Source organism: Callospermophilus lateralis, chromosome 4 (genome assembly GCF_048772815.1).
Source record: "Callospermophilus lateralis isolate mCalLat2 chromosome 4, mCalLat2.hap1, whole genome shotgun sequence".
Taxonomy (NCBI): domain Eukaryota; kingdom Metazoa; phylum Chordata; class Mammalia; order Rodentia; family Sciuridae; genus Callospermophilus; species Callospermophilus lateralis.
Genome location: NC_135308.1, coordinates 5,643,635 through 5,668,852, shown reverse-complemented (window position 1 = coordinate 5,668,852; position 25,218 = coordinate 5,643,635). Strand labels below are relative to the sequence as shown.

The following is a 25,218-nucleotide window of genomic DNA, read 5'->3' as shown; positions in this document are numbered from 1 at the left end:
CCCCTGACTGCTGAAAGTTCTGGTTCCCGGGTCTCGGCACCACTTGTCGCGACCCCTTGCCCGCAAGGAAGACGCAACTCAGGAATCTTCTTTCAGCAGTTTATTCAGGCCCCTGATATTTCTTCTAATCTTCTCTCGGATGCCCCTCCCAGCCTTAATAAAGCATCCCAAGCCCCAATGCGAAGCTGCCACGTGGAACTTTCTCACAGGGTGCTGAGAAACCATGCACCAACTCTCCCAAACAAGGAGTTGTTTGTTACAGACCACAGTGGAGCCAGCGCCATCTTGCAATGGCGACCATAATCTGCAGAAACGGCTCACCACACATTTACCTGCAAATGTTATGATTGTGCTTTATAAATTTAGCTATAAAATAAATTTAGCTATAAAAATTAATAAATAAATGTGACAGTCCAGCCTACTTATTCCTTTTTTACTGTTCATGGGAAGAAAGAGATGTCTGCACTAAAAGTTTGTGAAAAGATTATTAAAAAAAACTTATTTAGTAAAAAAATAGTGTTTTTTTACTTTGTAAAATTAAATTAAACATATTATCCAAGGATGACATATTGTACAAGCAACATTTCCCCAAGACAAGGCTCAAAATACTTAGAAAAGAGAAACAGATAAAAATATGAGATTTTTAGAATTTAAAGTAACATTCAGATACTTGTGAGATTAAAGATGAATATGAGTGGTAAAATATATTTTATCAGGTATTAAGGAGTTAACTAACTTATGGAATTTTGTCCATGTTTATTCTAAAGGCATTTGAACTTATGAATCACTTGAAGTGTGAAATAAATGTAAATGAAAAGAAACTCCTATACAACCTGTAATTTTGTTCCTTTTTTCTCTTATGAACAGTGACTAAAATTTGTGTATACCTACAGGGTACAAAAGTGAGGTTTCCATGCCTGTATACCTTGTGTAAATCTACTACCTCAAAAATACTTCATTGTGGGGAGAGCTTCTGAGTATCCCTTCTATTCTGAAATAAATGAAGCTTTATTGTTATTGCCCCATGGGTGGCACTGCAGGACACCTTGTTGAGTGAAATGACCTGTGCACAAAGTGGGAGTGATTTTGTTGTTACAGCAGCACCTTGGCCTCACCCTCACTGCCCATGAAGTCAAAAGCTCAGCCCATGTCTGTGTCTCTCTCATTTGAAAATGCTAAATCCAAATGGAATTTGCCCATCAGTGTGAAATTGCTCGTGCCGCAGCCCGGCTGGCTGGGCAAAATAACCGGGGGGTGACGAATAACTTGTGTACGTTGATGCAGCAGGAATAGGAGCCGTTTATTGTAGGACAACCGAGGTATTTATACATTTTACACAGCTTATCTTAATTAGCATAAACTAGATACAGCAGTCAACCAATAAGGAATCTCCACACTTAATGGCTCGCTTTTGTTACTTCACAAACCATTCCCTCTGGCATTTTGCCAGGCGCCATGCAGACTTGTTTACAGACTTTAACATTTCTCTGGCAAAATAACAGGTGCATCCTGACTTGTTTACAGACCTTAACACTCTTGTACAGATTTTGCTACTTCTCTTTCTACTTCCTGCTGTAAACAGTAATAATCATACAAAAAATTATAATGGACTGAGCCACCAACATTGCTAATCCACCCATCACAAATGTCAAAATCATGGATTTCCCAAGCTTAGTGAACACTATTCCACCCACTGCTACATATAAATAATGAGTTTTACTTCAACTGTTTCCATTCTGTAATGAAAGAGACATGTCATCAGTCAGGACAAGTGACCTCAGAGTTCTAAGCTTTAACCTTAAAGCATGACAATCCTCCACATCTTTGCCAGCATTTGTTATTTTTCTTTCTTTCATAATGGCCATTCTAACTGGGCTGATGTGGAATACTGGCATTTTCATTTATATTCTCCTGATAGGTTAAAGTTATAAAGTATTTTTTATATATTTCTTGGTTATTTGTATTTCTTCTTTTAGGAGTGTCTATTCAGGTCTTTTTCTCATGTGTTAGTGAAATACATTGTGTGTTTTCTGGTTCTTGTTAGTATTTTGTGGTTCCTTAAATATTCTGGATATTAATCCTAGGTCATTCAAATATTGGAGAATATTTTCTCCCATTACCTACGTTGACCCTTCACTGAGGACGTGGAGGAATAGGAATTCCCATTTACTCTTGGGTATAAGGTCCTTGCTTAGCTTATGGATGGCCATCTTAAGTGATAGCTGCCAATTTAAGGAAAAAGTTTCACTTTCCCACCCAAGGGTGTGTTTGAGCAAGCCTCGCCACTCCTCATACCAACATAACCCCTAACTACCTGCATGAGGACCTGTCTAGCTCTGATTCCTGAGCCTGCCCCATAAATGTCTCAGAACCCAAGCTTGTTTTAGCTCTCTCCTAGAGAGAGACATGGCCTTTATTTGTCATCTCTGACAAATAAATTCTCATGCTTTCCTCTGCCTGATCTCCATCTTTCATTTCACACTTACCAGTCTCTCATTCCATGCGTTCCCTTCATTTTGGTGTCAAAAACCTGGGATCAGTTTCCCTGGTATGCCTCCTCCCCCTCTTAGAGGGACACTGAGTGACCCTGGGCCCCAATCTAAATTCCATCATGGGACCAGGCCTTCCATTCTGCTGAACGCCCTCTCCACACTCACCACTGGACATTCTAGGTAAGACCCCTGTCTCCAGTTGCCCTAAAAGAACTACAGGTCCCAGGAAATGACCACTGAACCTCTGGCATTCCAAGGACTACCATGTGGTCATGGGTACCCTTAGTCACAGCTATCACAGCTATGGCTGATCCCTAGTATTGACAGAGTCTTTTATTTGGGTCCTGGGTTTTGAGAAAAAGCTATGGAAGGTGATTGGGTGTTGCTCCTAGTGAGACGACCTCTTGGCCTTGGGTTAACCTCTACAAGCTTCTGCCTCTATTATGTAGCCCCAGCCAGGCACCCAAGTGCCTCTATGGGCTCCTGCCCCGATGCTTACCCAGCAGTGGTGATGACCCCCTGAGTGTAACCATCCTCTCAACTAGATGATACTAGAGACTGGGGATGCCCCACCTCTAAACTCACATCTTATATCTCACCATGGGTGGCTCCTTATCCATTCCCTCCCATAGTCCCCTGAGCTGCTTCCTGGCTAACCTAGGGTCTCTCTCACCCTAGATCTAAACCCCCCAAAACTTATCCACTTGCACAATCAGATCTGGCCTCAATATCCTTTGGATAATGACTGTAAATGGTCATTAATGGCAGTTTAGAACCCAAGATTTTCAGGGATCTTTTCAAATATTGTTAGCATTTGGGAAAATGGAAAGAGATATCATATGTTCAGACCTTCTCCTATCTAATTCCTTTCTCTCTGCAACTCTTACTCTTTCACACAAGTCCTCTAAAGCTCTCACCTCCCCTACACCTGTTTCCAAAGGGATAGAATACCCTACCCAGGACTCCTCCTACTTCAACTCAGTGGATGAGCCCCCCCCCCCTATACCGCAATTCCCTTTCTAATGAATCTGCTGCAGCAACTATTCCCTCAGACCCTCCATCCGCTACCCCTGCCCAACCCTCGTCTCTGTGTCCTCTATGCAAGGTGGCTGGGGTAGATAGTGTGATCCAGGTTCATGTGCCTTTCTCTTTGTCAGACCTTTCACAGATAGAATAACATATTGGGTCCTATATGTCAAGTATAGGACATATCAAAGAGTTTCAATATCTGACTCAATGATTTGACCTTCCATGATATCCATATGATCTTGTCTAACACTCTCCTGCCCAGCAAGTTTGGGAACAAGCTAGAAATTATGCTGATAAGGTACATCATACCTCCCTTACCCATCCAATTGGCACTAAAGCGGTCCCTGATTGGGACCCCAATTAGTATTATAGTTCATTTGTAAGAGTAATTAGTAGAAACCAAATTCATTACTTGCCTCATGGCAGGACTTAGAAAGGTAGCCCATCAGGCCATCAGTTATGAAAAGCTCCAGGAAATTATCCAAGAATGAAAACCCTTCAGCATTTAGACCCCCTAACCAAGGCTTTATTACAATATACTAATCTGGACCACAGACTCCAGGTGGGAGGCAACTACTAATGACCTACTTATTCTAACAGAGTTTCCCTGATATTATGGCCAAACTAAGGTGCCTAAAGAGGGGGCCCCTAACTCCCCAATCTGAGGCTCTTGGAGTGGCATTTAAGGTGTATAACAGGATAAACAAGAAGACCTGGAAGTAGAAATATCAGATGCTCACTCAAGCCATCTGTCTGGCTTCAGAATTTATCCCTGGTTCCACTGGCCTACAGAAGGGTCCCTTGGAACCATCTGGACTCTGTTTAAATGTGCTCAGATGAGTCACTGGGTTCGTACATGTCCTACGCCTTGCAAGCCTCCAGGACCTTGTCCTAAATGCCATCTGAAGGGACACTAGGCCATTGACTGTCCCTGGACCTATAGAAGCCTCCAGCCATTTAGCCTTTCTGGTTCCACTTTCCAACTCTTAGGACTGGCTGCAGAGGACTGATGGAATGAGATTATAGGTCAGTATCTCAGATGGACACAAAAGTAACAATCTTAAACATTCTAGTTATCAGAATTCAGCAGCAAGTTATAGCCTTGTGAACCATGATCAAATGGAATTTGTCCCTGAGGTAGAAGAATCCTCCAACTGACACTATCAATAATGTAATATATCTTATTAGCCAAGCAAGAGCTAATTAAAACCACAGTGAGATGTCACCTCCCACCCATCAGGAAGGCTACTACCAACAAAAAAGAAGTGTTAATGAGGGTAGAAAAGGATCCTTTGTTCCCTGTTGGCAAGAATGCACATTGGCACAGTCATCATGGAAATCAACATGAAGGTTCTTAAACCAAAGAGGAAGAGAACCACCATGTGACCCAGTGACCCTTGTCCTGACCACACACCAAAGGAAACGAAATCAGCTTGTGAAGGTGTCTGAATACTCACGTTCACAGCATTACTTACAATAGCCGAGGTATTTAAATAGTCCCATTGTCTATTGCCACATGGACATAGAATGTATCATACACACACACACACATACACACACACACAGACACCCACACAAAACTGTGTGATAAAGGTTGCTCTGATTTGCTTGGCCATCATTATCATTTCCCTAGGTGCAGGTGTATCCAAACATCCTGTGTGAACCTCACACATGTACAATAATACAGTACTGGAATCAAAAGAGACACCTAGAGACTAGAGTAGAAAAGATAACCCTGAAGTAAGCCAACACACGTACAGTCATCTGCTCAACACTGATACATCAAGAGCACACACCAGGGAAGCAATAGTCTCCTCAGTAAATGGTGCTGAGAAAACTTGACATTCACACATGAAATGGAACTGGACAGTTAATTGACACAAAACACAAAAAACAACTCAAAATGAATCAAAGTCTTAGAACTAAGACCTGAAATCTCAACCTGCTATTATTAATTTCTGTATGTGTCCTGCTTTGTTTTCCCCAAGGGTTAGAAGAATCTATATTGGACACTGTGTGGCACTATGCAATCTAGTCAGGATATGGAAACAAAGTATCCATCAGTGGATGAATAAAGAGTGGAATCTACTGACCATGGAATCTTATTCATCCTTTAAAATCAAGGAGTTCCTGTCATTTGGAACAACATGGATGGGCTTGAAAGACATTATGTTAAGTGAAATAAGAAACAAAAAGGCAAAAGCTGTGCAATCTCTGTTATTGTGAAACTCCCAGAAGCCAAGAGTAGAATGGTGTGGCCAGGGACTGTGTGGAGGGAAATGGGTTCGGAAATTTAAAAGGCAGAGTTAAAGTTATGCAAGACAACAGGTTCTGAGGTCTAGTTGATGGTTTAGTGCCCCTAGGTGTGAATATAGCATTGTAGGCTTAAACTTTACTAACCAGGCAGAATTTATGTTGTATGTTCTCACCAAAGGCAGAAGAAGGAGAGAGAGAAAGGGGAAGAGGAGGAGGAGGAAGAGGAAGAAGAGAAGGAGGAGGAGAACAAGGTAGGAAGAAGCTGAGAAGAGTCTGGTGTGCTTATGGCCTTGATAGTAGTGTGGTTTCTTCACAGGTGCATTCGGATCTCCAAACTACTGAGGTACACACATGAAAGATGTACAGCCTTATTTATGTCAATCAGAACTCAATAACATGCTTTATAAAAAAGAAGTTGGGTTAAAAATGAAACAGGTGAATGCTCCTTCTCTCCCAGCCATTTTCCTTCCTGATGCCTTGAATTCTGAGGTGATGGGTGAGATCTGGCAGCCACATTAGGGTGATAGAGTGAAGAGTGAAACAGAGGGCTGGCAGGGAGCTGCACCTCTGATGAAATTGATAGCTGTATTAGCCCTAAATGGGAGAATTACAGATTCAAAGGGGAGGAAATCATCGAGCCTCATTTGAGCCATGTCAGTTGGGTATTAATGTCATAAATACGTGGAGAACATATCCTCCTTCAGAGGAGTGGGGAGGTTTGCACCATGTGGTCCATGGTGGATGTTCAGCAATGGACTCAGTGGCGATGAACATGATGTACTGGCAAGTGATGAGCAGAGGAACTTAAACAGCCCTGTGTGGTTATTTTTAGTTAAAGACAGTGCTGCTGCTTGAATGCTGGTGTAACTAAGGAGGTTGACATTAATAAGAATTCTTGATCCATTTAAAAATAAAATGTCATGAAGTGAGGCTGTGTCTGCAGAGTGAAGCAAGATTGCCAGTGGATTTTATGCACAGTAGTGACCAAGCGCCCTGATGCACACCTGTTACTTCTAGAGGCTGCTGATGTGGTTGAAGGCAGACTGTGTTCCTGCCTATGTCCATACCTGCAGCTGCCATCAGATCTGGAGCCTGAGAATTCAAACCCACACCTCCAGCCTCTGTGTGTAATGGATTTCTTTCTTTTTTTTTTTTATTGGTTGTTCAAAACATTACAAAGCTCATGACATATCATCTTTCATACATTTGACTCAAGTGGGTATGGATTTCACTGTTATGAGTTGTTCCCCTTGAAAGCAGGTTTTCAAGATAAATGACAACCTCATGCAACTCCTCACTCAGCTCTGAACACTCCAGCCTGCTGGTAGCCAGTGTGAAGTTCACAGATTTGTGGTAGAAGTGAATTCACCTTCAGCAAACTAGCACACAATGCAGTAAGCCCTCTACCCTAAGCACAGCATGTGAGAGTGGAGGCCAGGAGGGAGGGGCCCTCAGCCATTAGCAAGGCTGGGAAGGCTGGGAGATGTTCACGACCAAAGAACGCATCACTAAACTAAGCCAGCTAGCCTCTTACCAAGGCCCAACGCACTGTAACTAAACACAGACTGGTCTTTGTTTAGAAACTTTGATCTATTGCCAAAGTGTTTGTAGATGAAGTTCCCATTTCACAGGGTTTGCTGGGCAAAACTGCTCCCAAATGCTTACCGAACAGAGTGTCCAACCAAACAAGGACTCAGCCTTCCCTGAAGGCCATTCTGCAAGCACAGAATACCTCTGTCCATGCTCCCCTTGGTGAGGCACAGATGGCAGCTTACCAAAGACCTTTCTCTGGTGCTAGAGCTGCAGACGAAGCTCTCACTGCCTCCTGGAGATGAAGCCAAGCTTTCTTCTCCCTCCAGCCATGAGGATCTCCGTCCTCACTTTTAAATTATCTTCCATAGTTCCTCACTGATGCATCACAGTTTTACATCATGGTGGCGTTCCTGGTTACATCTTCCTACATGCACCTACCATAATGATATAATTTGCCAATATCATTCCCCAGGATTTTCCTTTTCCCTCCCTTCCTCCCTCCCTCTCCCTGGTCGCTTTCCTCTACTCTACTGATCTCCCTTTGAGCTTCAGAGGATCTAAATATACAGCAGAATAAAATAGACTTTATTATTACTGTAGGTATATACGTGACTGCATGACCAATGGGATTCTGCAACCTGGACACTCAGAGAAATGAAAAATTATATCCCATGTGATTCAAATGTATGATATGTCAAGATCATTGTACTGTCATGTGTGACTAATTAAAACAAATATATATGTAAAACATATATAAAAGCACAATTCCAAATTCACTTCAGGAAAAGAAATCTGGAAGAAGTAAAAGGGAGACTAAAATTGGGAGAGAATGGAGGTGGAAATCCAGTTTACTTCAGACATTTACATTTATCTGCTGTCAGTGGGGCCTTCCTAGAGACCAAGCATAAAGAAATAGAGCAAAAACCAAGTATGTGAGATGGGCCCCAACTCCTTGAAGTCATAGGCCAGTCACTGTGACTGCTGTCATCCAGATAAGGGACATCATGCCCTCACGTAGAGCACTGGCAAAGCTCCAAGAGAGATTTCATTGATAAGAACCACGAGACAAATAACACATGGTAGACAGAGGCCAGAATTAATAGGCTGTTTCTAGGAGTCTCTAGGCTTCAATGGTGGTGAGTTCCACAGCAGGATCTGGAATAAAGCCACTGGTTCAGTCCTACCAGCAGGAGAGCTGTGCATCCAATTTCATCTCCACCTTTCAGTGGCAATATTGTGTGTGTGTATTTCTCTGTTTCTCTCCGTGTGTGTGTGTGTGTGTGTGTGTGTGTGTGTGTTTGTGTGTAGTATATCCTCCATCCATCACTCCACATGGTTTTGGGGTGAATGGATGGCTTTTCTGAAACTAGGTCCCCAGGGCTAAGATGAAACAATTCCCTCAGACTGTGAAGAGCTGATGTGTAAGAGATTAATTGAAGTTATGAGTTGCCTCTATAATGGTTTCTCTTCTTTGAAGTATTTTTAAATAGATGCAAAATCTATTTTAGTGACATAAATGTACAGTTGCCTTGTTATCCTTAGATAGTAGATATTATAGACACGATGCTATATAATCTATAGAACCAAGACGAAAATAAAAGTCCTCTGGTCCATTTTTCCTGTTCTACAGGGGGGACATCCACAGTCCTATTCAGCAGTGTGCCTCCCCAGGGAGAAAGCCTAAACTACAAGCCTCAGTCAGGGCTGCTTCTTCCCATCCTGGATTTTTCTACACATCCCACTCCTGGGTTCTGTTGTCCTTCCTTTGCATAATTCTAGGGAGACTGGTTACAGGGGATGCTGTGTCCAATTTTATTGACTCAAGAGCTCACAAAGCTGGTAAGATGCTTGTTCTTATGGCATTACCAAAGACCCATTCATTACACACTTAACAATCATCTGCTAAGGCAATCATCTGCTAAGGCATGGGTTTGAAGGAAAAATCGATTAAAATATATAAAAATTTATATCCCCAGAAATTGTATGCTTCTATCCAGGTTTAAGCCTTCCAAATTTAGAAAAGCTTACTCATTAGTTTTCTTTTCATTGTCAGTTAAGCACAATACAGGAGAGTGTTGTGGTAGAAGAGAGGTGAGGGCATTACTTACTGGCAAAATGGAATGCAGCAAGATGGGGAAGGACCACTGCTAAAGACAACAGGAAGGCGGGTCCTGTCTGCTTGTCTTCAGTTGGACATTTGCAACAAAACTGAAAACCTTTTAGGGGGGAAGGTGAAGAGCAGGTAGAGAGAAGTCAGAGGGATAAATAGAATGAGGCTCAAAAAAGGCATGGCTCTGTCCCTGTCACCCAACACCTGTCCCACAGCCTTGGGGAGCAGAGCAGTCATCATTCCAGTGCCCACATTCAGATCTCTAGGCAGAAACCTGCACTGCAGTGGGACGGACTGATGTGTTGTCCTACACCATCACCAGCTACAACATGGGCCTTGGTATGCCCCTCAGACTGGGCAACACGTTATGGCTGTGAGGTCCAGGTGCAACCTGGCTTATCATCAGCCTAGGTAACCAAAGTACTGCTATCACAAATGCTCTCCAACAGCAGGCAGTATTCTCAGGATAGGGCAAGGGAGCAAGCATAGGGCTTTGTCCTGGAGGTTTGTGTCAAACTGGTGAATCCTCACAAGGCATTTCCTACTGTCCTCCATCCCTAGGCCTGCCCATATACAGAGCCTCTGGAATAGCCCAAATGCAAAGGGGAGGCATGCAACCCCAGTCTAGCAGATGTCTCTTGTAGATATCATTACCCATGACTAGTTGCAAAATCTTGGGTGAAAAGTCACTTTGGAAATTGCCAACCTAAAACAGTTTGAACGTTTGTATTACTCCAGTGCTGAGCTGCTTTAGGCAGTTATGGACTCGGGATAGGTATGACAGAGCTTGGTAGTGTTTCTCACTCTAGGTATGGTGTTAAAGCCTAGGGCTGCTCCATCCACAGTGACTTTGCTCAGAGCCAGGCAGAATTATACAGTGACTTGCCACAGGCCAGTAGCTCTTGATGGGCATCTAGGCCTGCCCCAGGCACAGAGAAAGGCTTGCACAGATGGACTACTCTCCCCAGGTACATTCCTTGTTCATTCTGAAGAACACACCAAGAGTGTATTTGGTAGAAACCTGAGCTTAGATTGCCCTCTCACACTGAAACTTCAGCTACAGACTCCTGGTAAATGTCAATATGGTTGCTACCAATGCTGAAATAGTGGAAATTATGATAGCCTAAAAAGAAAGAAAGCAGCCTTCTTGGAATTTCTGGAAAGACAGGCAGAAATAAAGCCATGTTAGGAAGACGGCTGTGTATGCCTTATCTCTCCATGCCCAGGTGAAGCTGCATGTCAACAAACATGCAAAGCTAATATGAAGTCACCACTTCACCTAACAGTCCAAGTAAGGAAGAGAAATTGACCAGAGAGTCATCGGGTTAAGAGAGCCCATAGATAATTTGAAACAATTTTTTTAAGAAAACTAAATAAACTTGAAGAAATCACAGAGAAAAAATGTAATGCTTTAACAGATCAACTGAACAAAAAAATGGAGGCAATTAAAGAAAAATCAACCCCAAATTTTTGACCTGAAAAACACAGAGCAAAACTAAATGCATGATAAAAATATCAATAACAGGATAGAACAAACAAAGGTAGAATTGGTGATGTTGAAGATAGACTGTTTGGAAATGTACACTAAGGAAAAAAAAACAATGAAAAAGAAGAAAGAAATGTTGTGGGAATTTTTGCAACAATGCTAAAAAAAAGCAAATATTTAGGCTGTTGGGGGTTCAAGTGCAATATGAGAATTCCAAAGGAGTAGAAAGCTTCTTCAAAGAAATAGTAATAGCTAAGAAATAGTAGGAGCCAACTTATGTGCACTTCAACAGCTAAATGGATAAACAAAATGTGGGGTAAATACACATGGAATATTACTCAGCCACTAAGAAGAATGACTTTATGACATTTTCCAGTACATGCATGGATCTGGAGACTAACATGCTAAGTGAAATAAGCCAATCCCCCCAAAAAACAAAGGTCAAATGTTTTCACTGATATGGGGAATCTGACATACAATAAGTTGAGGAGAGAGAAGATAAAAGTTTAATAATTTAGACAAAGGGGAATGAAGGTAAGGAAGGGTGGATAAGAAATGGAAAGAGAGTGGAATGAATCTTATATAATTTTTCTATGTACATAATGAATACACCACAGTGAATCTTACCATCATATACATCCACAAGAATGGACTTCTAATTAGAATAAGATATATTCCCTGCTTGTATAATTATATTAAAATGATTCCACTGTCAAGTATAACTATAAAAAACCATTAAAGAAAGAAAATTCCCCAATGGTAGCGAAATATACAAGTAATACTAGGCCAAAGATTTAACTAAGTCAGATTTAATTAAGCAGTAGAATTCACATTTTTTTCCAGTGAGCATGGATGCACCACACTCTGACGTAAAACAAGTCTTAGTAACTACAAGGAGATTGAAATCAAAGTTTGTGTTGATCAGAATATACGTACTGGTCACAAATGCCAGGGTAGGGCACCAATGACATACAGATGGCCAAGATCATCACTATGGGAAACATGAGGAATGGAAGTCCAAAGAGTTCTGTTCACTACACCTTGATGTCAGAAACGCCAAGGAAAACACAGCAGAGTCAAGCACTGGATGAAACCATGTTTTTTCTCAAATAGTGAAGAGACAGAGCAAGGCCAGCTTCAGAAGTACTGCTCCGATCTCCATGGCTAGCAGTTCCCATTCCTTCTGGAGTCCATGGAGAAGAGCCATTTTCTTGTGCTCACCCATTTTACATCACAGTAAAGATGCCTGCCTCCTCCATGGAGTCTGAAATGCTGAAAGCTGGGGATGTGCCCAAGCATCACTGCAAACATGCTTAAGCAGAACAAAGGGGTAGGCATTAAATCTGCAGGAAGGAAAGATGCCCACACAAAGCCATCAGCCAGCCCAGCTAGGTGGGCCCTTCATAACTTGGCAAGGAAGTAGTCCCAGGACCAAAGCACTCTCTTATGTGGTCAAAATGGGTTGAAAATATGTGCTCAAGAGATTGCTTTCCTAATAGTGTGTTCTCCAGCCACAACGGAATGAAATTAGAAAATGAGACGAATTCTGTAAACTTTGGAAATTAGCCAACAGATTTCAAAATAACACATAGGTCAAAGTACAAATTACAACAGGAATTATTATTATGGACTGAATGTACATGAAACCAAAGTCTGTCAAACTTATAGGATGCATCTGAAGCAATGCTAAGAGGGACATTTATAACTTTAAATGTCTCTACTAGGGGAAAAAAAATGAAGTCCATAATCTGAGTTCTCAGAAAAAACTGCAAACCCAAGCTGGGGAAGGGAATCTGAAATATGAAAAAAAGAGTGGAAATCAATGGAGTAGAATGAAAAATCCAATAAAGAAAGCCAATGAAAGCAGGTGTTGCTTCTTCAAAAGTGTCAATGAGATTGACAGACCTTTAAATAGATTGATGGAGGGATCCAAGATGGCGGGCTAGAGGGAGCTGCATTCTCTGTCAGTCTGAGACCTGGAATTCAAGTAGTGGGAATACTGGTTCTCTGAAAATGATCAGAGGACCCCTGACAGCTGCTCCCATGCAGGAATCAAGGGCCCCAACAGCACAGGTCTCCAGGCCTCAGTGTCAGCATAGGACCTGTGGTAACTCATCCACACAAAACCTCCAGGTGCCCAATTAAGACCACTGGCATTAGCACCCACACAGGACTTCTGGAAGCCCACCTATGTAAGAATATTGGCTGCTGCTCCCATGCAAGACACCCAGCCACCATCCACACACAAGAACTCCAGCTGTCACTCCTGTGTGGACCCCTATCTACCAACATGGGGCTCTCCCAATCACCTGCATCTTGGGTCACTACAACCACTTCCATAATCCCCTACATACAGTAGCCTGCACCTGGGAATACCACACTGGGTCCACAGACAGCCGCCATTCACAATATTGTCCAATTCAGAGTTGAGGACCCCAGGCAAAAACAGACACTCCTGTGGGGCAGGACATTCCTGGAAGCCAGAGCTCACCCCCAGTGACTAAGGGCAAAGATAAGACCTTCCTCCGGGTAAAGTGTATCTTTTACAGATGGCGTGCTGAATCCAAAAGCACAAAAATCTTGTATCATGCCCAAGTATATTTAATCCCAAGAATGCTGTGTCACGTTAAATCCTGAAACAGATCAATAGATCATATTAATAAATATGCAGTATATTAATAAGTCATTACTATAAAGGATAAAATGCATGACCATCCCAGTAGATGAAGAAAAATGTAACAATTTAACAAAACCAGTATCTATTCATCTATCTCAAAACAAACTTGGAATAAAGGGAAGTATCTCAATCTGATAAAGGATATCTTCAAAAATCCAATGAATATCGTACATAACTGTAAGTTTCTGAAAGCATTCTGAGATCAAGCACTAGGCAGATGTGTCCATTCTCACTTTTCTTCATCTTATGTTCATTCTTAATAATTTTTCCAACATTTGGCTGGACGTTATAGCATGTGAAATCAGTCAGGAAAATAACAAATGAATGGCACTCAGTGTGAAAGGCAGTAAACCCGTCTTTACTACAACATCATGATCTTATATGTAGAAATTCAAAGGTGTCCATAAATACTAGAACAAATAACATGTATAAAAAATGTACAAATCACATGATCAGCATATTAAATAAGATACATTTATCTCTGAATAGCTAACAATCCAAAAATAGAATTTAAAAAATTCATTTACAATAAAAAATAAATAATTAAGAATAAGGTTAGTGAAGGGATATTGTATTCACTAAAGTCTGTAAAATATTGATTGCTTGGGGAAATTAAAGCAAATCTTAATAATGACAGAGACTTTTCATGTTTAATGATTAGAAATACTACTCTTAACCAGACAACTCTCCTTCAAAATAATCTTCAGCCTCCTTGAAATCTGTAATAAAATTCAACCAGGCTTTTCTTGCAGAAATTGGTAAAAAGATCCTGAAATTCATGTAAAATTGTAAAGTACCTGCAGTAACCCCCAAATTAAAAATAGTAGATGAGCTTTTGATCTTTGATTTCAAAATGCACCATACAGCACAGTTGAATAGAGAGTAAATTCCAATGTCAGGGTGACTTTTTCTTTATATCAATAGAACAGAATTGATTCATTACAATATCTGATGTTTAGTTAATTGATTATTTTAATTAATGGAATGTTTTGAGCACTTTATGGTCTATAGATAATGGAGTGAAAGTACAGACTTCCCATACATCCCTCACAGCCCCAAGGATATCCCTATGACCCAGCTGACATTAGTTTATTTATTTTATTTGTTATCACCAATGAATCAATAATGACACATTATTATTAACTCAGTCCCTTACTATATATACAAACATTTAAACATTTAACCTGTATTCTGAAGGTTGTGTTGTACATTCTACGGATGTCAGAGAAAATAGGTTCATACACAAAAAATCTGCTGTGCTCCACCTGTTCATCATTCCTTATCCCATAAAACTCGGCAAACACCGATTTTTTTTTTAATAATCTGCACCATTTTCCCTTTCTGAAATGTAATGCGGTTAGAATCACTGAATATCATCTTTCTGGAAAACTTTTTACACTTAGCAATATGCATTCAAGGATCCTGATACCTTTCGGTAACATGGTAGATCATTTCTTTTTATCAATGAATGATATCAAGTTGCATGAATGTCCAACAGTTTCATTAGACACTCATCTGCTGAAGGGTAACTCATTTGCATCCAACTTAAAACAACTATAAGTTGTTATCATTCATATGCAGATTTTGTGTGGACATGAATCAACTGCTGTGGGTCAACTCCAGGAGCATGATTGGTGAGCCGTACCGAAGGGCACATTTTGTCCCACATTCCCACACATTGAGTTCGACCAGTACTGAATGAATGCTGCAGTCCTTCCACATCCTGTCCAGCCTTCAGTGCTGTTGGCATTCAGACCTTCAACATCCTGGTGGTGTGCAATGGAATATCATCTGAATGTGCCATTCCCAGTGAATTGTGTTGTAGAGTGGTTTCCTACATGGTGATTTCTATCTTTTTGCAAGGTGTCTGTTCAGGCTTTGGGCCCATTTTTATTAGGCTGATAGTTTTCATAGAGCTTTTTAAATGTTTGTATATTTTGAATACAAGGACCTTATCAAGTATATGCCCTGAAAATAATTTCTCCCAGTCTGTCACTTCTCTTTCTTTCTCTTAAACTGCCCATGACAAAGGCAAAGATACTAATTTTAATTAAGCCCAAGTTATCAAGTATTTCTCTCACGGATCATGCTTTTGGGATTTACCTAAAATATCATTGTCAAACACAAGGTCACCCAGAATTTCCCTCTGTAACTCGTAGGAGACTTATGGTTTGTATTACATTTAGGTTAGTGAACCATGTTGAACTAACTTTTGTGGAAGTTGTGGTTGTGTCTCTGATGTATTTGCCTATGTGGGGAAGTGCTGGGTCACACACCACTGTTTGAAAGGATGAGCTTTTCTCCTTTGAACTGCCACTGCTCCAGGGTTAAAGGTCAACTGGCTCCACTTCCCTACTCTGCCTCTGCGCTTCCTGTTCTCTTCCCTTGACCCATTGGCTCCTCTTAACCAACACCACATATCCCGACTGTTGTGCATTGACAGCGAGCTCTGAACTTAGGCCCTCTCTGTCTCTGGTTTGTTTCCCCTTCAGTGTTTTGCAGTGGCTGGGGTGGGTCTTCTGCTTTTACATCTATTGATTCATTGCCACATCCATGCACTTCTTTGTCTTTGGAAATTCATGTGTGGGACTAGGTTATTCCCTTTTGTTAGGCTCTGCTGACCAAGAACAAACCACAGGCCCAGGAGCCTCATAAAAAGCCCTGGAGACTCCAGACTCCGGTCCCAGATTCCAGGCTCCACCCATGTTGCTGCATCTTCTGTTCCCTGGCCCTGCAGCCATGAGATTGTGTATCTTTTTCTACATTTTCCTCTTCTTTTTGACTCTGTTACCTCCAGGTAAGTTGTTGACTGATTATAGGGATCTGCAGCTGAGAAAGTTTTGTGGCAGGTCAGATCAGATCTTCAGAAACCTAACAGCAACAGGTTGAGCAGGATGATGGTAGGGCATCAGGAAAGAGGCCTGCCACTGCCACTCACCAAGCCACCAAGCAGGGTGAGTTCTGCTTCAGCCTTATTGCACGTCTTGGAATTCGATTGGGAAGTATGGACATTTATTTATGAGTGGTTTGATCTGACAGGACTATTTGAGCCAGCATTTATTATTATATCCACTTATTAGCTCAGAAGAGACAGATGAAACTGATCAAAAGAATCTAGTCCTAAGTAAGGGTCACCAGGACCTGAAAATGTTACAGAAAGAGCCAAACACGAAAAGGATGATTATGCTCAGAGTGAAAAGTCAAAGAATGTATTGGTTGTTTTTTGGGGGGAGGATATGGAGTTAGAGGGAGCTCTCCCTGTAAATCTTACAAAGTATAAAAATTAAAATATCATACAGACTTTACCAAAATCTTGATTTTGATATTATTAAGTGATTATTAAATGATATTTAAATTATAGATATTAAATGATTTGCAATGTGAACATGAGGACTAGAGACAGTTAAAGGAACTTCCAACAAATAAGGCAGATGCCAAAATGCAAAGATGATAGTTTACCACACAGTAATGGATAAGGCATGACTATGGACATGAAAGAACAGTAAATGTTTAAAATGTAATGTGTAAGCACATATCTTGGAATTTTAGAAAATACAGCATAATGAGCCTACAAAAGAGACAGGTAAGGCAATAATATTACAACCAGGTGGCTTTTAAAAACTTCCTTGCAGGGGCAGATATCACCCCGTCTCTGGGCTCCACTTTGCCTGTATCTGTGAGCTCTAATTCCTCTCCTCTCATTCCCTCTTCAATGTATCCCATGCAGGAATTATTCCCACCCCTTCCACTCTGTGAAGAAAACCGCTCTGCCTTTACTCATTCATCTAAAGTGTGGTCCTGTCCCCCAAAGAAAGTGCTTTTCTTGAAGTCACCACTAACCTCCAAGTTCATGTCCCTCTGCAACCTACTAGGCTTCTCACTCAATTTTCACACAGAGGCCACCACCCTCTTCCTAATGCACCTTCTTCATTTGGCTCCAGGTGAGGTTCACTTGACCCTCAGCCCTCCCTCTGGAGGCACCGCCTCAGTGTCCATCCCTCTTCCCCCCGTCTCCCATGACCCTTCCTGTTGCAGAGCCTCAGGGCTCAGCTCCTGGCCCTCCTCCCTCCGTTCGCCCCATTCACTCTCAGTGGTGCCAGCCACCCCCATCCCTTTGAATTCTCCCCAGGACCTTTCCTCTGACTCCAGATGTGGAATGCGTTGTCCAAGGGCACACCTGCTCTCTCTCTAGGATGCTTACCTTCACCCTAACACCCCAAACTGGCCTCACGACTTCCCCTCTCAAACCTCTTCAAGCAGTTTCCCCACCGCCGAGTGCCTGGCAGGCGAACCGTGGAGGCTTTCCTGGCTCTCCTGCACGCCCCCTCAGGAAGCCTGCACTGCTCCACCCCCGGGGCTCTCTCAAGGCCCTGTCCTCACCTGCCTCAGGAAGCCCCTGCACTGGACACCTCAGCTGTCCTGCCCCGCCTTAGACCTCATGGTGCAGCTCTATCTTGCCCCTGTAAGTAAAGGAGTGGGGGTCTCCTCATTTCCCCTCCTCTGACCAAGTGGCACGGGTTGCTGCCTGCTACTCAGAGCAAGACCTTGAGGTTCTCCTCTCTGACCTCCAACTGCAGCAGCCCGTGCTCACATGGGGGCCCTCACAGGACTACTTCACTCAGACTTGCTTAGGAGCACTCGCTGGAAGGTCATAAAAAGAGCTTGTGAGTCTGTTACTGAGACCCTGGTAATGCTACTCTCCAAAAGTCCACACCCTGCTTTCAAACCACTGCTTGAGGCTCAGCATCTCTGATTTCCTCTATTATCAATGGCCCCTTCCTCTTGCTCCTGACGCTCACTCACACAGGAAAGCATCTGTGAGTGCCCTGTCAGTAGGGCCTCCTCACTCAGAACCCTAGTTAGTCCACTCCCATTGAGCCCTCTGCTTTGTGCAGGGCCTTAGAATCCTAGGATATATAGACTATCCAACCTACTCTTTGTCAGGGCAAGAGCAATTCCTTTTGTCACCTTGTGTGTCCTCTCAGAAGGAGAAGCATCCATGCCATTCATTTAGATCCCTGTGTTAGAAGAAGTGTCATTAACACAAGTACGATGGTGTTCCCTCAGAATCCCACCCTGACTCTTAGGTCCCCTTCTCTAGTCAATCCTTTATTCCTATACACACACACCTTTCAGGATTTTCTTGCTGTAGATGTCTTGGTGGAAAACCATTTGAGTCTTTACCTGCCAGTTTCTTAGTTTTATCAATTTTCCTGGAGGTGGAATTTCTCGTACACAATTCAGTATGAACAGTCATTTTCTCTCAACATTGGTTGGTATAAGTCCACTTGTTTTTGGTTTCATTATTGTTGTCACAGTCAGATTGATTATAATTCCATTATAAATTATCTGTTTTATTGTTTTTGCTTTATTTAGAATTGAGATTAAATCCAGGTTCTCTTGCATGACAGGCAAGCACTCTACCATTGAGCTCCAGCCCCACTGTTCAGTCATGATCTGGTCTTTCTTTATAAGGTTTAGAGCTTAACTAATTTGCATTTTTATCACATCTTAAAGTACTTTTCTTTGAATTGATTCATTTATTTTTGCATGACTTGTTTTAGAGGATCTCCTCAAATGTCCATCATTTTGTTCTTCTTTTCTCCTGGGATTTGAATTAGATAATGCCAGTCCTTGTATCTCAGGACTGCCTTCTGGCATAAGTTGAATGTTTCTCTTCATTCTCTGATGCTTTTTCACCTCCAAGAAATTTGTCAATAACATCTTCCACTTAGTTTTTCAACATTTTCTTTAAGCCTGCCAATTTATTTGATCATCTATATTGTTTTCTTACAGTTTTTAAAACTCTGTAGCATAGCTCTTATGTCTTTAAACATTGTACATTGCTATTGATTATTTCTCCATACTGGAAATTCCAGTATCTCTCATCCTTGAGGGTCCAAACTATTGCTTATCTCTTTAATGTTTACTCCTGCTGCCTTTCCTACCTGATCATCTTTGTTGTTGTTGTTGTTGTTTTAGATATACATGACAGTAGGATGTATTTTGACATATTGCACATACATGGGGTACAGCCTATTACAATTTTGATCCCATTCTTGTGGTTGAACATGATGTAGAGTTACACTGGTTGTACATTTATGTGAGAACATTACATCCAAATCATTCTACTGTCTTTTCCATTCTCATCCCCCCTCTCTTCCCTTCATTCCCCTTTGTTTAATCCAATGAACTTCTACACTTCCCCTTCCTACTACCCTCCCTTCTTAGGGGCTGGCATCCACATATCAGAAACCTGATCATCTTTGATGGTGAACTCACTGCTCATCACCAATCCCCCATTGTTCCATGGTCTAAAATGGGAATGCTGCCATCCAAACCTACTTCAGTGAGACCAACTCAATGATGTGTCTCCGTGAAGGAGTTCCAGGCCTAACAACCTAGCATTGCTGTTGGCCCAAGAATAATCATCCCCTTTTCCTCTACTGATGATAGAATTGACCATCTGGGAACTCCTGCTCCTCTCCATGTTGACCAAAACAGTGTCCACTGCTCAAGCTAAATATCAAGGGCTACTTCTTTGCTTGAAGGGGAGGGTATTCTAGGAAATTACTATCCATTTTTGAAAAGATTTTAAAGAGATTCCCTAGTATGTATTTATTCTAGAGCACCAATTGCTTGAGATTATGTATCTTCAAATATAGATATAGCCAAAAGTCTCAATTGTTCTTTCAGTCTAATCAAACTATTTGTGCCTCTCAGAGATTTTTGATACTGATGTATTGATGAGATTCTAAGATTCTGAATTACAAATCAAGGTAGCATTCCATCTTAGACCATAGAACAATGGTAGATTAAATATAAGCTATGAGTTCACCATCAAGGATGATCAAGTAGGCAAGACAGAATGAGTTAATATTAATAAGACAAACAAATTGGACCCCCAAGGACTAAAGTTCCTCGAGTTGTCAGTGTAGAAGCTATTATAGACTCTTCAAAATGCCCCTTATGTCAATCCCATGGTATTTGGGGAAGTAGAGAAGACATCAGTGAGTTTTTGGTCATCATTCTCTATCCTTTTTATAAATTATGTCATTGCCAAAAAACTCAGAACTATAGAAATATAATATTGAGGACAGGCATTTTTGTATTCTTCTGTTAATAGGATTGAGGGTAATATTTTGCTTTGAAGTTGGTATATGCATTGTTTATGAGTTTTAACTTTGTTAAAGCAATATGCTTCTCTTCTGTATTAGATATGTTTTACTAGTATCAGTGATGATGATCTTTTCAGTTCTCCCCTTTCAAAAAACTATTTATATAAGTTGATTGCCTGGGCATAATATATGATTATATAGATATAACATATCATATAACAATATAAATAATGATAAACATATATATATATATATATATATGTATGTATATGTGTGTATACAATGTATCATTCTGCTCTACCTATCAAACACTGTCCTATCATGCTTACCAAAGAGTGTTCTCAATAGTTACATATAAATAAAAGTGATGTGTTGATACTAAACAATTATCTTCCTAATAGGGTCTGTATATATTAGTGAATCTAAAGTTATCTCATGGATGACAAATCATTGACAGTGTATAAATTCCCAACACAGAGGGGGAAGACAAATGATGCTATTAACCACAATTGTCCTAACTCTTTTGGCTTCTCTCACTCTGAGGTCTGTAGCACTGAGTCATTTGTTTTACCAATACAAAGATTTATTAATTAAACTTTGCTGTGACATAGTGCATCTGAAGGAATTTATCTGGATACAAAAAAAATTCAACTTTCCAATATTCTTCTAATATACTTTCAGATGCATATTGATAGACCCTCTTGGAATGTCAAAACTTTTACTTTTTTCCTAACTGGTAAAAGTCTAAGATTTAACCATTAAAATAGATCACATCTAAGTATGTAGAAAGTAACTCTGCTTCTAAGTTAATCAAAAGATGAAGAAACTAAAAGATATTAATTGGACTTAGTGATATCAAGATAGTCAAGTGGGTGATAACAGTCTTCACCCCCCCACACACACATACAGAGTGTGTGTGTGTGTGTGTGTGTGTGTGTGTGTGTGTGTGTGTGTGTATCCATAAACTGAAATAGTCCTGGGAAAACTCAAGATTTACTTAAAGACACCCAGAAACAAAAGAGCACAATAAAAATTGAGACAATCCATATAGAAAGATTTGCTGATAAGATAAGCCTACCAGAGACACAAAGAGATTGAGAAATAGCTAAGAATAAAGAAGAAAGGTGGAAACTACAGTATAATTATGTGGTGGGAAACATGGTGCTCCTCAGCAGCCTGTCCCATAGAGGACACTAGGATGTTTTGCCACTGGTGTTACTAACAGCCATTCCAAGAGCAATTCCCACCCTGGAAATCCCAGAGAGGGATATGAGGCTGCCCATTTCCTTCACCTTTGCAAAGAAGCAGTTGCTCTTGTGCTGCACAGGATAACAAATGACATTCTAAATCTGTCCATGTCCTTGACTTACAGGCTGCCACCAAAGCGTGCCCACTTTAAGAACCCAGTTCTCTTTCTACACTTCATCACCCACACCTGAGAAAGTGAAGCCATTACCATACTGAGCTAGTTCACAATAATGCTTGTGCTCCAGTTAAAGCCCACAAACCTTAGGGAACACATTCATGCACCAGGACCCAGAGTTATGGTCACTATGCATGCCAGTGTTCATAAGTGTGGCAAATGTGCTACTCCACATGCGACTGCTTGTCAGTTCCCAGAGCCACAACTCTAGTCAGCCTTCTCATGCCTGGGCCCTGAAGCCACATTCTGTTGGCACCATTGCTCCAGGTACCAGCTCAGTTACATAAAGCTAGGCATCACCTGACCCTGCATGCGTAAGCACCTGATCTCGACTCTCTGGCTCCTTACATGCAGCCACACAACTACCAACATGGCAGCGAGGTGACTGTGTGCTGAATGTCCACTTTTCACCCCTCCAGAATCCAGTACTTTTCTTTCTTTTCTTTTCTCACTGTCAGTTGCTGCAAACCCAGGCTCTATGGCTAGTCCACTGGTACCACTCAGAGGACACAAGTGCCACCACCATCTCTTGAGTACTCATGTGACTCAGATGCAGGAGAGATGTCTTCTGACATAAATCCTCTGCTAGGAGGAATACTGGGTATTATAACAACATGGTAGGTAGAGTTAATGACAGTATCGAGTATACTTGAAAATTATAAGTATACACTTTTCTGGATCTCACTACCAGAAAAGAAAGATTGAAGAAAATGTGTGAAATCATTCACACGAATTGGCTTGATTTTGACATTCTCCAGCATATGAAAACCTCATGCTGTACATCATAAATATATACAGCTTTTAAGTTTTAAATTATAATTAAATAATTCAAAAACAAATTTTACCTTACGGTAGGCAGTCACCACAAATGACTACTCACACAATAGTTTTCCATGAAAAATTGACCATACCCTTATCAGAAGGAAGAGGGTACAGGAGACAGAAAAGGCCCAACACTGAGTGTTTTAAAGGAAGTATTACAATAGGGATCCCCAGGGGACTCCAGTAAGGCAGTTACAGCAGCCATCATGCACATCTGCAAGCTGATCATGGGCTACAAGCCACCCATATCTGATCCTAGAGTATCTCAACTCATTTCCTATTAAAACACATTTCTCTTCCAACATGTTCAATGTCTCCTTTCTGTTTTCTAAATAACTGAGCCAGGGAGCTTGCTCATGCTATTCTATGTGTCTAAAGTGCTCTCACCCAGATGTTTGCTTATCTTTTCTTGCCCAGCACTCAGGTGTCAGTTCAGATGCTCCATGGTTCCATCATCCAGACTGTATCTTGCCCATAATTGGGTTATTTTTTCCTAGGCTCTTCCCATATTCTGAATTATTTAGTTTTGGGTGGTTTTATTTTCTTCACTGAATGTAAGTTCTGTATGAATAGAAAACATTTCTCACTTTTATTTTTCCATTAGTATACTCAGTCAATATTTGCTGAGGATTCATACAAAATACTAAGTAATGAAGACATTGGTGTATTGGGGACATACATTTTGTCTACTTTCTTATTGTTTCACCATCAAGTTTACCAAGTTGGGTTCTAAAGTTCAAATTACTTATGCCAAAAATCTATAAGAAAAGGAAGGAGGTGTTTGTAAATACTTGAGCCCTTGGGTGAAGTCAAAAGCCAGTGAACAGGGCAGTCAGTGAGATGGAGCTGTTAAACTGAGTCTTTCATTCAACCTCTTTTCTTCACAGAGATGCTCATAACATAATTATTCTGTTTGCATATGTTCAACCCCAGAACTACAAAGTCCATATCACTGTTTATCAATCCCAAAGAGAGGACTTAGAAGACAAAATGGAGATGTTTGGGGTATTTTGTTACTTACCCCTGGGTGGTGGAGGGCCACAATACAATAGATGGCCATGTCATGCCTAGGGGCTGGGGGGGATAAGATAGGCTGCAATCCCACTACTCAGGTGGCTGTCTTCAGCTGTTTTATGAGAACATTCCTTTACTTCCCAACCCAGGTCATTCCCTCCAGATCTTCTCCAAAGGATTGGGGCTAGGGGGAAGGGCCAGCTCCCCCTCTCCATGTCCCTTGTTAGCTTTTCTAGGCACACAATGCATGTACCCCAACAGCATACTCCAGACTGTTGCTGGCTTTACATTTCCTACATGAGCTAATTATCTCATTGGTTCTCTTCTTCAGCAGTAAGAAGTGGCTTAGGTTCTGGTGAAGGCCATTGTCTTGGCCTTGGAGGCATCTGCAGAAGACCTACCTGCAAAATAATAGAAGATCTAATTTCTTTCTGCCAAAGAAAGATTAGATGCTGCAGAAAGTGGTGGATTCTTATTCCAGTTCCAACACCAGTTATCTATACCGACTATCGTGAGCCCCTTAAACCCAGGATAAAATGAAACCATGAGAAGCATCAAATGGAAAGTTCTGTGCCAAGAACAAAATATTCATGTTGAACACCTCTAGATCTATGATCAACTCACATTTCCATTGTCAATAAAAATAAATAAATATTGATTTCACATATAACTTGATGCCATGTTTTGGTGACATTTGAAAATTAAAACAATATCAAAATACTCAGCATGGGGAAACAACACCTTTCAATAAACAATCAAGAAAACATAAAAGCTCTAACACCAAAAAAAAAAGATTGAAGAAAAAAAAAGAAATAAAAAACAAGGCTAGAAATGAGAGGAAACAAATATGAACACGTGAAAAAGTCGTTGAATCAGTCAGTACACATTCAAATAAAACAAGAATCCAATATGAAAACCCCAAATCAAAAAGTAAAACAGAACTACCATAACAAACAAACAACAACAACAAATCTTGGTGAAATATTAAGACATCAAGGAGTCGTATCCACTACAGAGGACAAAACAGTGAGTGTATGTGTTCACCGTCAGCCCACCTGGTTTCTTCTTGAGGTGTGATCTAAGTGAGTCTGGGCCATGGATTGTGCATCCTTCCTTTTATTGGGTTGCTCACTGTGTTGAGGTTGGGTTTAAGGATTCCTAATTTCCCTTCTTGGGGGATTAGTGAGGGGCTGCAGACCTGGGGGTGAAGTGGGAGGCTGGGGAAGCTGGGTTGCGGGTAGACGACAAAGCTGCTGGC

At 41.1% G+C, this 25,218-nt stretch overlaps 1 protein-coding gene across 1 annotated transcript in view; it reads left to right on the top strand.

The window, feature by feature from the left end:
- The window catches only part of LOC143397389 (beta-defensin 109-like), a 46,646-nt gene extending 22,146 nt beyond the window's left edge, over window positions 1-24,500 (top strand). Inside the window, exon 2 of the mRNA XM_076853444.1 lies at window positions 24,292-24,500. Coding sequence (XP_076709559.1) covers window positions 24,292-24,500 — 209 coding nt within the window. The remainder of the gene's footprint in view (window positions 1-24,291) is intronic.
- The last annotated feature ends 718 nt before the right edge of the window (window positions 24,501-25,218 follow it).